The following is a 12,807-nucleotide window of genomic DNA, read 5'->3' as shown; positions in this document are numbered from 1 at the left end:
CCCATCTGCTTCTCCACCCCTCCCCCTCTCCTTCCTCTCTGTGTCTCTCTTCCCCTCCCGCAGCCGGGGCTCCACTGGAGCAAAGATGGCCCGGGCGCTGGGGATGGCTCCTCGGCCTCTACCCCAGGCGCTAGAGTGGCTCTGGTCGCAACAGAGCGACGCCCTGGAGGGGCAGAGCATCGCCCCCTGGTGGGCGTGCCGGGTGGATCCTGGTCGGGCGCATGCGGGAGTCTGTCTGACTGTCTCTCCCTGTTTCCGGCTTCAGAAAAATACAGGAAAAAAAATTTATTTATTTATTTTAGAGACAGAAACATCTATTTGTTGTTTCACTTATTTATGAATTCATTGGTTATTCTTGTATGTACCCTGACCAGGGATTGAACCTGGAACCTTGGCATATCCAGACAATGTTCTAAACAACTGAGCTACTCGGCCAGGGCCCAAGATATACATTTTGCCTACATGAAAACTGAGGTAAAAAGAGGGGAAGTATCTCAGGAGAGGTGATTGTGGACTGTAGAGTCTGACTCTCGCTAGCTGTTTGACTCTAGGCAAATGACACCACAATCTGTGCCTGCGTTTGTTCATTTGTAAAATGGGGATAATAAATAATATCAACTTTAGAGTTGTTGTGATTATGAAATGAAAGATAGCATGGAAAATATTATGCACAGGGGCCCAGCTGGGAGTAATCCCTTAATACCAGATAGGGGTTTCCCTCTCTTCCTTACAAAGAGGAGGTCCCTAAGGGTTGAGTCTCCACCTTTCTGCAACCCACCTTCCCAAGATGCATCATGTCACAGAGACTCAGACTTGCTTGATTAATCTGTTTAATTTATAGGCACACAGGGAACTGCAGGCTGAGGATAACTGGGGACCTCAAGCCACACATTCCTCAGTACTTCACTCAGCCCTGCCCGGGGGTTGGGGGGCTGGCAGGCAGTCTGCTCTGCGGAGGAAGTAGAGATAAGAAGCTGACGGCACCTCAGCCCCCGGCTTGGTGTTGCAGGCGCTCTCTGTAGCACAGCCGCGAGTAGCAAACTTGGTGTTGATGATACCTGGGGGGGGGGGGGGGGTCAGAATGAAGCCAAGGCCCCCAACCCCTCTTTCCTCATGACCTAGGAATTGTGGTCCTGCTACCTCCTCACCAGTTCTCTGGGGTCACCATCTTCCCTAGAACCTGGAAGCATAGGCTTCCAGTTCTGAGGGCCCTGTGCCCCCCTCCAGAGACAGAGGTGCCCCTCACCAGCCTGCACGTTGCCAGCGAAGTAGATGCAGTGGGTTTCCTGGCCAACACAGCGGGCTGCCTGGGTCCCGGGGCACGTCTCCTGGAAGGGTACGATGCAGGCAGGACACTGGAGGCCATTCTCAGTGCGATTGTTCTCAGGAGCTAAGGATGAGGGTGGATTATAAGGTGCAAAGAGACTTTGAGGTGCTTCTCCCAACTTCACAATAACCCTGGGGGACAGCAGTTGCTCATGGACACTGCACTTACAGGAGCAGAAACAGGCTCGGCGAGCAAGGTGCTTGCTCAACATTATAGTGCACAGCTCACAGCTGGTGAGGGCACACACAGTAGGCTCGTGGGGCAGGCTGGAAGGGATTCCCCACTTGGGGCTGAGCTGGCACTTACGGGGCACGGAGCCATGGTTGCAGCCGTCGCTCTGGCAGCAGTGTGTGTTGGATACCATGTAGTCCCTGGGGCCCATGGTGGTGGATACGAAACCTGAATAGCAGTCGCTGAACTTCATGCAGGCCTTGTAGGTATTCACTGAGTGGTGGCCCTCTGCAGGATGGGGGACAGGCAGGGAGGGCTTGGGTAGTGTTAACCCCAATTGGGGTCTCTCCCAATTCCAGACCTCCCCCACCCTATGATGGTCGAAGATGGTCTCTTCCAGCCCCCCTAAAGCCATAACCCCTTATCTGCCTGGGGTACAATCTGGAGTGGTGTGTTAGGTAGCTCTCTTCACCACCCCAGTGCCATGGCTACTCCAAGCCTGTGTGAGATGCTCTCTTCCAGCCTTCAGAGGCTGGGGTGTCACTTCCCACAAACCATGGGATGCCAGCCTTACATAACCACCCTGCAGCACCCATATCCCTCTCTAGACCAAGTGGCCTCTCCCAGATTTCCTTATGATCACTCCCCAGACCTCTAACTGATGGCCTCTTGCTCCTCTTAGTCTACTCCCAGATCTTGCTTTAAGTGGTTTCTTCCAGTCTCCACTGCCTTCCCCTTCCCCACCTGTGGCTTTTTCCAACCCAATCTAAAGGTTTTGCCTCTCCACCCCACCAAAGGATGGTTTCCCACCCCCACCCCCACCCCCCAGCCTTCTCTGCCCAAACCCTACCCCCAGGGTCTGTATCTCCCTCCTATACGGGGTAGGTGTCTCTTCAAGCCTTTCAGGCCCCCCCCCCCACTCGCCAACGCTGCCTAAGTAAGCAGTGAGGTGGTCCCTTCCATTTAAGTCATCCCCTCCTCTAGCATCGCACTCCCTCGCCTTCCCCCCGCCCCATCTCTACTCCTCCATGCTTCGGGACTATCTTCCCTCTCCTGTCTGCTGTTGTCCCTCTCATTTCTCTCCTCTTACCCCAATATCATCCTCTTGTCAGGAATGGTCGCTTCCAGCCCCCACCCCGGATCCCTGGGTAGGCTGTTCTTCCCTCCCGCCCCCAATGTCCGCGCCCAATGTCTGGCCGGATCACATTCCTCCCAACCCACCCCAGCATTTTCCTTCTCCTCTATTCGCCACCATTTCTTCCTCCCCCTTTCCCTCTTGCAATCCCCACACTGTTGCGCCCCCACTCTTGCCTATTCTATTCTTCGCCTCTCACTACTCTGCTCCCCGTGTCCTTTCCTGACCTGCTCCTGCCTGAAAAAGTCCCTATATCTGCCCCCATCTTCTCTTTTGGAGGGTCTCATTTTCAGAACCCCCTGACAACAGCAGTTTCTATAGCTCCACTGAATTCACTTTCCTCCATCCACCTCGCGACAGTCTTTCGCTCTTCTCTGCCGCCCCCAACCGTGCTGATCCCTCCCGTTGTAGCCCGCCTCTCCAGGGTGTGACGCCCCGCGCTCATACTAGTGCTCGACTCCCCCACGATGATCACGCAGGCGTCCTTGCCGGCCTCGCAAGTCTTCATTTTTCCGCTGCACGTGGGCCCGGAGCCCCTACACACCTCGCAGCTTAGCGGGCACCCTGCAGTGTAGAGAGCCAAGCTGTAGTCCTGGGTGGTGTGGTCTAGGGACCACGGAGGTACGGTGGGGTCTGAGGGAGGTGGGACGGGGTCTCTGTCTTCCTGGGTGGGGCTCTGACCGCTGTCCAGGGAACTGTCCAGCGCTCTGACAGAGGACGCGCTAGTGATGCCAGCAAAGCTGCTTCCTGGGGCGGGAAGCGACTCCACCACGGAGCCTATTTACCTAATTATAAGGCTGGGGACTTTGGACGCGAGTCCTCTGAGAAAGCTGAGGGACAGGGAGGGGTCCTGGCGAAGGTTTCCACTTATTTTTGTGAAGCTTCAGGTCCAGCTGGTTCTTGGATGTGAAACCCTCTTTCTTGTAGAAACCGTGTATAGGTCTTGTAGACAGTAGGAGCTCATGAAGGGGTACCCGAAGCCGGGATCTGCATCCCAGTTCAAGAAGGGAGAGCGCCAGAAGAGCTGAGGGCATGAACTCCTTGGGCCTGAGAGAGGGGGCAGCTGGGGACCCAGAGCCCTGGGACCTAGGGAAGCTGGGGCTTGCCTGAATTCCGTTTTTAAAGATTTCCCTTTCTAGTCATGCTCTCATCTAATTTTCTAGAATTCAGATGTCTTAGTTTCAGACCCCTCCTGGGGGACAGAATTCAGAGCCCACCATGCCCCATACTTTCTTGGAGATCCAATCACAAGAACCCATTGAGCGTTTTCTCCCTTGGGGCCCCAGGCTTCCTTTTCCTTTAGCCTCTGCTTTTTGACATGACCCTGATTTCACAGGACTCCTCCTCCTTCCCTCTGGAGCACCTTGCTGAATGTCTCCTAGTCCTTTCCTTCCTGAGGATCCCAGGAGTCCAAGCCTCTGGTCACTTACCGAGACCGAGCAGGGTGCAGAGCAGTGCGAAAGCCAGCAGGGAAGTCCTGGATGTCAGGGAGGGCCCCATGGTGTATGACCTAGCAGTGCTTGGTTCCTGCAATTATAGGAAGCTGAGGCGGGGCGGGTCTGGACTCACCTTCACCCTGGGGTGAAAAATATTTGAGGTAAGACCTCAGAGCAGGCCTCGGAGGCTCTGGGCTGGGGAGGCGGAACCAGAATCCAAAAGGGACATGGGAGTGCCCCCTCCTCCACAGGGACCCTAGGAGTCTGAGCTTCAAGTCCTCTCTTCCCTCAGGACCCAGAGGGCACTTTCCTGTTTTCTCACATTCCCCACCCCTTTTTATTCTGGCCTGATGCCCAAGGCCAAAGTCAGGTCACTTAATTCACTACAGGTGTGGAGTGGCTACAAGGACTGAGATCCCTTCTCCCCTCTCCCTCTTCCCAAAGAGGCACCCTGTGTGGGTGGGAGTGCCCAGCATGTCCCAACTAGTCCTGCAGGGGCCAGGGAGCCTTGTCTCCCTTCCCTTCCTGGCTCATACTCCTTGTTCTGTGTTCGGGCTGTCTCCAGCCTCTACCCGCCTGGGGCTCTACCTCTGGGTCTCACGGGGGACTGAACAAAGGGGGTGCCTGTACGGATAGGGACAGGGACAGGGACGGGCGTGGTAGGAGACAGATGCCCACAGGTCACATTGGAAACTGAGTCATGGATGGGAGCACTTTAGGTTGAGCCTGTATGTCTGATTTGGGATCATGCTTTGTTTTATTTACGCAATATATAAATATGTATAAAAATTTTATTTATTCATTTTTAGAGAGGAGAGAAAGAGAGAGGGGAGAGTCGAGAAGGGAGGAGCAAGAAGCATCAACTCCCATATGTGCCTTGACCAGGCAAGCCCGGGCTTTTGACGGGGCGACCTCAGCATTCCAGGTGGACGCTTTTTTATCCACTGCGCCCCCACAGGTCAGGCTTATTGAGGTTCTTGACCCACTCTCACCTGGCCTCAGGCATAACCCTGAGGGATATCTCAGATTTATTTTTCTTAGATGTGTGTGGTGGGAAGCTGGCGGGGGAAGAGTGTAGCTGCAGAACCGGTGAAGAGGATCCTGTTGCGGCAGACTCCAGGCTCCCTGCAACAATCCACTCAGGCTTGCTGTCCTCTAGCTTCCTAAGCTTCAATTTGGGCGGTGACTGCATCGTCCAATGAGAATGGCGAATTTCTTCTAGGGACCAATCCCGGAGGCCACTCCTGTTGCTAGGCGCCCAGAAAGCAAAACTTGAGCATTACCAGGAGGAGGGGCTAGAGTGGTAGGACCAGAGACAGGCAGGACTAGAAAAATGTCGTTGCTAGGGAACTCGGCGCCTCTCGGGAGAGAGGCGCGACTGGGCTTGCGCAGGATCGACGCGAGCTCCGGCGCGCCGCGGTTTGAAAGGCCCAAGCCTCGCGCGCTTGCGCACTTAAGCGCGCACAGGGAGCACCCGCCTCCTGCCTCCCAAACTCGGACCCCTGTCGGTCCTCAGGATCCAGGGAAACTCACGACATTGACATGCCGGAGATCCGTCTCCGCCATGTGGTGTCCTGCAGTAGCCAGGACTCGGTGAGGACTGGCGTGGGAGAGGTTGGAAGAAGCAAAGGAATTTCTGAGTGGGGGAGGGGGTCCACGAGAACTTCTGGAGTGTAAAAGGGAACTTCATGGAAATTTAAGGAGGGTCATGACGGTATTTCCAAGAGGTTATAGGGGAATTCTGAGAGTGATGTGGAACGGGGGACTTCCGGGCGTGTATGGGAGGTCCGGAGAAAAAGGAGAATAGGAAACTTCCTTGGAGAGCTCGTAGATGAACTTCCAGGGGAGAGTGTTGTAGGGCAGTGGTCCCCAACCTCCCGGCCGCGGACCAGTACCAGTCCGTGGGCCATTTGGTACCGGTCTGCAGAGAAAGAATAAATAACTTACATTATTTCCGTTTTATTTATATTTAAGTCTGAACGATGTTTTATTTTTTAAAAATGACCAGATTCTCTCTGGTACATCCGTCTAAGACTCACTCTTTTTTTTTTTTTTTTAAGATTTTATTTAATCATTATGGAGAGGAGAGAGAGAGAGAGAGAGAGAAGGGGGGGAGGAGCAGGAAGCATCAACTCCCATATGTGCCTTGACCAGGCAAGCCCAGAGTTTTGAACCGGCAACCTCAGCGTTCCAGGTTGACGCTTTATCCACTGTGCCACCACAGGTCAGGCCTAAGACTCACTCTTGACGCTTGTCTCGGTCATGTGATACATTTATCCGACCCACCCTAAAGGCCGGTCCGTGAAAATATTTTCTGACATTAAACTGGTCCGTGGCCCAAAAGAGGTTGGAGACCACTGACCACTGTTGTAGGGGACTCAGGGCAGAGTGTGCGGTGATGGGTGATGACGGAGACACTTAAATCTGAGAGTCGCAGAGAGTTTGGGAGGACTCAAAGGAATAATCTGAGAGCTGGGGACCTAGCTCTTGGTACTCTTAACTTTCCCTTTCTTGTTCTTATCTTCAGACCCATTGTGCAGAAAACCTTCTCAAAGCTGACACTTACCGAAAATGGCGGGCAGCCAAAGCAGGCGAGAAGACCATCTCTGTAGTGCTCCAGGTGATCATGCCCTTCCCCTATCTCCTTATGAGGAGCCTGGAGATCCAGGGTCCACACTGCTCTTGAGTCAACTGGCAGTGGGTTGAGGCATTTTTCCTCTGGGCTTCAGCTTCCTTACCTGAAAAATGGGCAGCCTGATTGCTGTGCCCCGTAGCAGAGGAGAAAAGTGATCCAAGGACCAGGCCAGGGATGACCACAGGAATTAGCTTGTGGCTTCTACTTTCTGGGCCTCAGTTTTCTCAACTGGAAGAGAATGAATTATTGTTATGTGCCCTCTCTTCTAAAATCAGGCTGCTCAGGGCTGGAAGGTGTCTCAGGAGATCATTTTAGTCAATCAACCCCATTTTAAAGATTGGGAAACTGAAGCAGAAGGACGAGAGTAGTGAAGTAGCTAGTCTAAACTACCATTTCAGGTCTGACTGATGGTGGCACAGTGGATAAAACGTTGACCTGGAACGCTGAGGTTGCTGGTTCGAAGCCCTGGGCTTGCCTGGTCAAGGCACAAATGGGAATTGATGCTTCCTGCTCCTCCCCTTTCTCTCTTTCTCCCCCCCCCCTCCTCTTTTCTTCTAAAATGAATAAATTAAAGCTAAAAAATGGCCAGTATTGCAGAAATGGTAGTTTAGGTTTTTTATTTATTCATTTTGAGAGAGAGAGAGAGGGGAGAAGCAGGAAGCATCAACTCCCATATGTGCCTTGACCAGGCAACCAGCGACCTCAGCGTTCCAGATCGTGGCCCTATCCACTGCGCCACCACCAGTCAGGCAAGATTTTTCTGAATGAACAGAGAAAAGACTGACAGCTGTCAGAGGGGAAGGGTTGGACTGGATGAAAAAGGTGAAGAGATTAAGAAAAACAAAAACAAAATAAAAACCCTCATAGACAACAGTATGGTGATCGCCAGAGAGAAATGAGGGTAGGGGAGGTAGAAGAGGGTAAACAGGATAAATGGTGATGGAAGGAGACTTGACTTGGGGTGGGGAACACATAATACAACATGCAGATGATGTATTATAGAATTGTACCACTAAAACTGATATTATTTTATTTAATTTTTAAATTACTGATTTTGCATTCATTGGTTGATTCTTGTATGTGCCCCCACCAGGGATTGAACCCACAACCTTGGTGTATTAGGACATGCTTGAACCAACTGAGCTACATGGCCAGGGCTGAAACCTATGTAATCTTATTAACCGATGTCACCACAATAAATACAATTAAAAAAAGATTTATTGAATGATTTTAGATGGGTAAACATTTCATAAGTCCCTAACATAGTAATAATAATGACAGCTAACATTTATTCAGTGTTGCAACTGCCAGTCACCGTTTGAAACCCCTCATATGGATGAACTCATTGAATCCTCATAAATACCCTCTGACCTAGAGTCTATTGTTACCTCAATTTTACGGATGAGGAAACTAAGGCCCAGAAAAGTTAGACAGCTTATCTAGATCAAATGTTTTAAACTGAGGGAGATACAGGTTGCTGACAGTTTAGTCTTGGGACCTGGATGCAAGCCCCCAGCCCCTCACCTCTCCCTCTTACACACTCTGTGATCTCAGGCAAATTGTTCATATTTCTGAACCTGTTTTCTCATCTGTCTGTTGGGAATAATGAGATTGAAGCCCAGGGTTATTATGATAATTCAGTGACGTAATGTCTACAGAAGTGCTCTGTCAACATGTAGGTGTTTCTGTAAAGAGGGATTCATTGTGTTGTTTTTTTGTGTGACAGAGACAGAGAGGGACAGACAGGCAGGAAAGGAGAGATGAGAAGCATCAATTCTTCAGTGTGGCGCCTCAGTTGTTCATCAGTTGCTTTCTAATATGTGCCTTGATGGGAGGAAGCCCTACAGCTGAGCAGGTGACCCCTTGCTCAAGCCAGCAGCATTGGGCTCAAGCCAGCGACCTTTGGGCTTAAGCCAGCGACCATGGGGTCATGTCTATGATCCCATGCTCAAGCCAGTGACCCCGCGCCCAATCTGGCAACCTCGGGGTTTCGAACCTGGGTCCTCCGTGTCCTAGTCCTACACTCTAGCCACTGCGCCACCGCCTGGTCAGACAGCGATTCATGTGTTTATTACTGAGTGATCATTCTGCTGGGCTTTCAGTGATCCCAGGAGAATCTCTTGTGACCCGAGGAGAATCACATCCCATTCTGTACCTCACAGATGCAGTGGGAGCAGAGAGACTGAAAGCAGAAGAGACAGAACATGGGGTGAGGGAGTCAGAGGGGCCAGAATGAGGCACAGGGTTCTCTGACCTGGGAGGCTGAGGGAGATAGTGCTGCTGTCACTGAAATGGGAAATCCAGAAAAAAGGGCAGCTTGAGAAGATGAAATGTCCAGGTTTGATATGACTTTGGGATTTCCAAGGGACGGCATCTAGGGGACTCAGGGACTGGGCATGGAGCTGCAGACAAAGGTATGGAGGTTGTTAGCACAGGGATAGGACCTGTTGACTCAGGAGTGGATGGATTCCTTTGTGCATTCCTTCATTCAGTAATTGTTTATGAAGCACCATCTACAGGCCAAGCTGTTTTAGATACTGGGGCCATATAGCAGTGGACAGCGTAAGAGAAATGTGTGAGTCCTGTGGAGCTTTCATGTTAGTGGGGAAGGTCAAAAATCAAACATAAGTCAGCTGACAGGTTCTGTGGAAGAAAATCAAACAGTTACGAGGAGTGAGGGAAGAGGCAATGTCAAGAGGTTTTTATTTAAATAGGGAGTCGAGATAAGGCCTCCCTGAAGTGACTTTTGAGCAGAGTGAGCTGTGTAGTGAGCTGTGCAGATTTCTGGGGAGGAAGCACAGACTCCTAGGCGGACTGATGCCTGGCCTCTATGAGGAACAGTAGGGCGGCCTGGGTGGGTGGAGTAGTAGCCTGGGCAGAGAAGTTGGAGGTGAGGTAATACGGCTGGGCCGGGGTGGAGGCCCCATGACACTTAAGGCCTGAAAGCTACTGTAAGGACTTAGGCTTCTACTCTGAGTGAGATGGGAGCCACTGCGGGGCTCTGAGCAGAGAAGAAACAGAATCTGACTTAGGTTCTCACAGCATCCTGGTTTCTTGATTGGGAGTAAACTGCAGGGGGCAAGAGAAAGGGCAAGCAGCATTGAGTGCAGTGGTTAACTTATCTCATGTCAGGTCCTTTGGAAAATCTGATTGCTTTTGGTGGTTCCCAAGATGCATGGTGAGTCTGTATTCACCAAATGCTAATTTTGGTTCTTTTCAAGTAAGTGATGAGGCTGAAATTTCTGGACATCAAGACACATGAACTAATCTTTGTCTTTTTCTACTGCCCTGTATATTTTTCTCCCAACAATATTATGCAGTATCTGTGTGTTCCACATGGGTTTGCCACCCCATCCTCTGCTCCCGTGAGGGAGTTTCCACCTCTTTGCTAACTTCTCCTGGACCGGAGGGGACAGCTGGGACACAGTCCAGGTGTAACTGCAGGCCCCGCTGGAGCTGTGTTCTTTAGGAGACTTGTTGAGCAGCAAGGTAGCACACGTTTCTTTTTGTATTCAGTGGTTTTCTAATCACTTGGTTTTAAATTGTTGTGTTTTTAAAAAATCTTCTTTTGATGTGTAACGTGTACAGCAAAGCACACAGTTCAGTGAATTTTTACAGACTATAGGCTGTGTGCACCACACTCAGATCTTGTAACAGGGCACACCCCCACACCCACACCCAGGCTCCTTTGTGCTCTATTTTTATTTATTTATTTTTTTTGTGGCAGAGACAGAGAGAGGGACAGATAGGGACAGACAGACAAGAAGGGAGAGAGATGAGAAACATCAATTCTTCATTGCGGCTCCTTAGCTGTTCATTGATTGCTTTCTCATATGTGCCTTGACCATGGGCCTTCAGCAGACCGAGTGACCCCTTGCTCCAGCCAGCGACCCTGGGTTCAAGCTGGTGAGCTTTGCTCAAACCAGATGAGCCCGTGCTCAAGCTGGCGGGCGACCTCGGGTCTTGAACCTGGGTCCTCTGCATCCCAGTTTGCAGCTTTATCCACTGCGCCACCGCCTGGTCAGTCATCCTTTGTGCTCTTTCTTGTCACTACCCCACAAGGGTAACCATGATCCTGATTTTTTTTTTTTTAAAGAACTCTTTTCTAAAATTTTAATTTATTGATTTTTTTTTTTTCTTTCTGAACCTGGAAATGGGGAGAGACAGTCAGACAGACTCCCGCATGCGCCCGACCGGGATCCACCCGGCACGCCCACCAGGGGCAACACTCTGCCCACCAGGGGGCGATGCTCTGCCCCTCTAGGGCGTCGCTCTGCCGTGACCAGAGCCATTCTAGCGCCTGGGGCAGAGGCCAAGGAGCCATCCCCAGCGCCCGGGCCATCTTTGCTCCAATGGAGCCTTGGCTGCGGGAGGGGAAGAGAGAGACAGAGAGGAAGGAGGGGGGGTGGAGAAGCAAATGGGCGCTTCTCCTATGTGCCCTGGCCGGGAATCGAACCCGGGTCCCCCGCACGCCAGGCTGACGCTCTACCGCTGAGCCAACCAGCCAGGGCCTTAATTTATTGATTTTTAGAGAGAGAGAAAGAGAGACAGGAACATTGATCTGCTCCTGTATGTGCCCTTACTGGGGATCAAACCAGCAACCTCTGTGTTATTTAGGGCGACTCTCTAACCAACCAACCTATTTGGCCAGGGCCCATGATCCTGATTTTTAACAGCATCAATTTGTTTTGCTTGATTTTGGATTTTATGTAAATAGAATCACGCAATGTATACTTTTGTGTCTAGTGTATATACTATGTGTTTTCATTTCATAGTGTGTTTTAAGTTTCATCTGTGTTGTTACGTATAGCTATGGATGGTTCATTCTCATTTCTGTATAGTATTCCATTATTAGAAATAACCACTGTGGCCTGACTGGGCAGTGGCGCAATGGATAGACCATTGGTCTGGGACATGGAGAATCCAGGTTCGAAACCCTGAGGTCACTGGTTTGAGCACAGACTCATCTGGCTTGAGCGTAGGCTCAACATTCTGAGCGTGGGTTGCTGGCTTGAGCGTGGAATCATAGATACGACCCCATGGTTGCGGGCTTGAGCCCAAAGGTCACTGGCTTGAAGCCCAAGGTGGCTGGCTTGAGCAAGGGGTCACTCGCTCTGCTGGAGCACCCCCCCTGTCAAGGTACATATGAGATAAGAAAGCAATCAATGAACAACTAAGGTGCTACAACAAAGAATTGATGCTTCTCATCTCTCTCTCTTCCTTCCTGTTTGTCCCTCTCTCTCTCTCTGTCTCTGTAAAAAAAAAAAAGAAACCATTGTGGTTTTGTTAACTTTACTTTTTGAATGGGTATTATATGCATATGGTGCAAAATTCAAAAGGCATGAAAAAGCATAAACTGAAAAGTCCCCTTCCCTACCTGCTTCTGTCCCCTCCTGCCCTCTCGTCAGTCCTGCTACTCTGTTCCTTCCTCCTGAGGCAACCACTGTTAGCAGTTTCTCGAGTGGTCCTCCTGGGTCACCCTGTACACATGTAAGCATATATATCCACCCCCTTTTTTTTTGTTTTTTGTATTTTTCTGAAGCTGGAAACAGGGAGAGACAGTCAGACAGACTCCTGCATGCGCCTGACCGGGATCCACCCGGCATGCCCACCAGGGGCAACGCTCTGCCCACCAGGGGGCGATGCTCTGCCCCTCAGGGTGTCGCTCTGCCGCGCGACCAGAGCTACTCTAGCGCCTGGGGCAGAGGCCAAGGAGCCATCCCCAGCGCCCGGGCCATCTTTGCTCCAATGGAGCCTTGGCTGAGGGAGAGGAAGAGAGAGAAAGAGAGGAAGGAGGGGGGGTGGAGAAGCAAATGGGTGCTTCTCCTATGTGCCCTGGCCGAGAATCGAACCCGGGTCCCCCGCATGCCAGGCCGACGCTTTACCGCTGAGCCAACCGGCCAGGGCTTATATCCACCCCTTTTTAAAATTATATAGTATTGGCCTGACCTGTGGTGGCACAGTGGATAAAGCGTCGACCTGGAAATGCTGAGGTCGCTGGTTTGAAACCCTGGGCTTGCCTGGTCAAGGCACATATGGGAGTTGATGCTTCCAGCTCCTCCCCCCTGTCTCTCTCTCTCCTCTCTCTCTCTCTGTCTCTCTC

General features: G+C 51.3%; 2 protein-coding genes across 4 annotated transcripts in view; one reads left to right on the top strand and one right to left on the bottom strand.

The window, feature by feature from the left end:
* Window positions 1–821: 821 nt before the first annotated feature.
* On the bottom strand, window positions 822–5,195 carry PINLYP (phospholipase A2 inhibitor and LY6/PLAUR domain containing). 2 transcript variants are annotated; one of them, XM_066373728.1, is made up of 6 exons: window positions 5,062–5,195; window positions 4,064–4,209; window positions 3,081–3,197; window positions 1,634–1,786; window positions 1,247–1,390; window positions 822–1,058 (listed from the first exon to the last, which is right to left on the bottom strand). In XM_066373728.1, the coding sequence occupies exons 2-6, from the start codon at window positions 4,131–4,133 to the stop codon at window positions 904–906; spliced, it is 639 nt and encodes a 212-aa protein (XP_066229825.1). In that variant the 5' UTR covers window positions 4,134–4,209; window positions 5,062–5,195; the 3' UTR covers window positions 822–903. The 2 variants fall into 2 exon arrangements, with proteins under 2 accessions (XP_066229825.1, XP_066229826.1); XM_066373729.1 differs by having other exon boundaries at window positions 4,064–4,160.
* Window positions 5,196–5,505: 310 nt separating this feature from the next.
* Window positions 5,506–12,807, top strand: part of XRCC1 (X-ray repair cross complementing 1) — a 34,286-nt gene continuing 26,984 nt past the window's right edge. For both annotated transcript variants that reach the window (XM_066373703.1, XM_066373702.1), the window contains exons 1-2: window positions 5,506–5,662; window positions 6,597–6,689. In XM_066373703.1, the coding sequence (XP_066229800.1) occupies window positions 5,612–5,662; window positions 6,597–6,689 (144 nt within the window). In that variant the 5' untranslated portion in view covers window positions 5,506–5,611. The remainder of the gene's footprint in view (window positions 5,663–6,596; window positions 6,690–12,807) is intronic.

This window comes from Saccopteryx leptura, chromosome 3 (assembly GCF_036850995.1).
Source record: "Saccopteryx leptura isolate mSacLep1 chromosome 3, mSacLep1_pri_phased_curated, whole genome shotgun sequence".
Taxonomy (NCBI): domain Eukaryota; kingdom Metazoa; phylum Chordata; class Mammalia; order Chiroptera; family Emballonuridae; genus Saccopteryx; species Saccopteryx leptura.
This window is presented reverse-complemented; position numbering and strand designations above follow the sequence as displayed.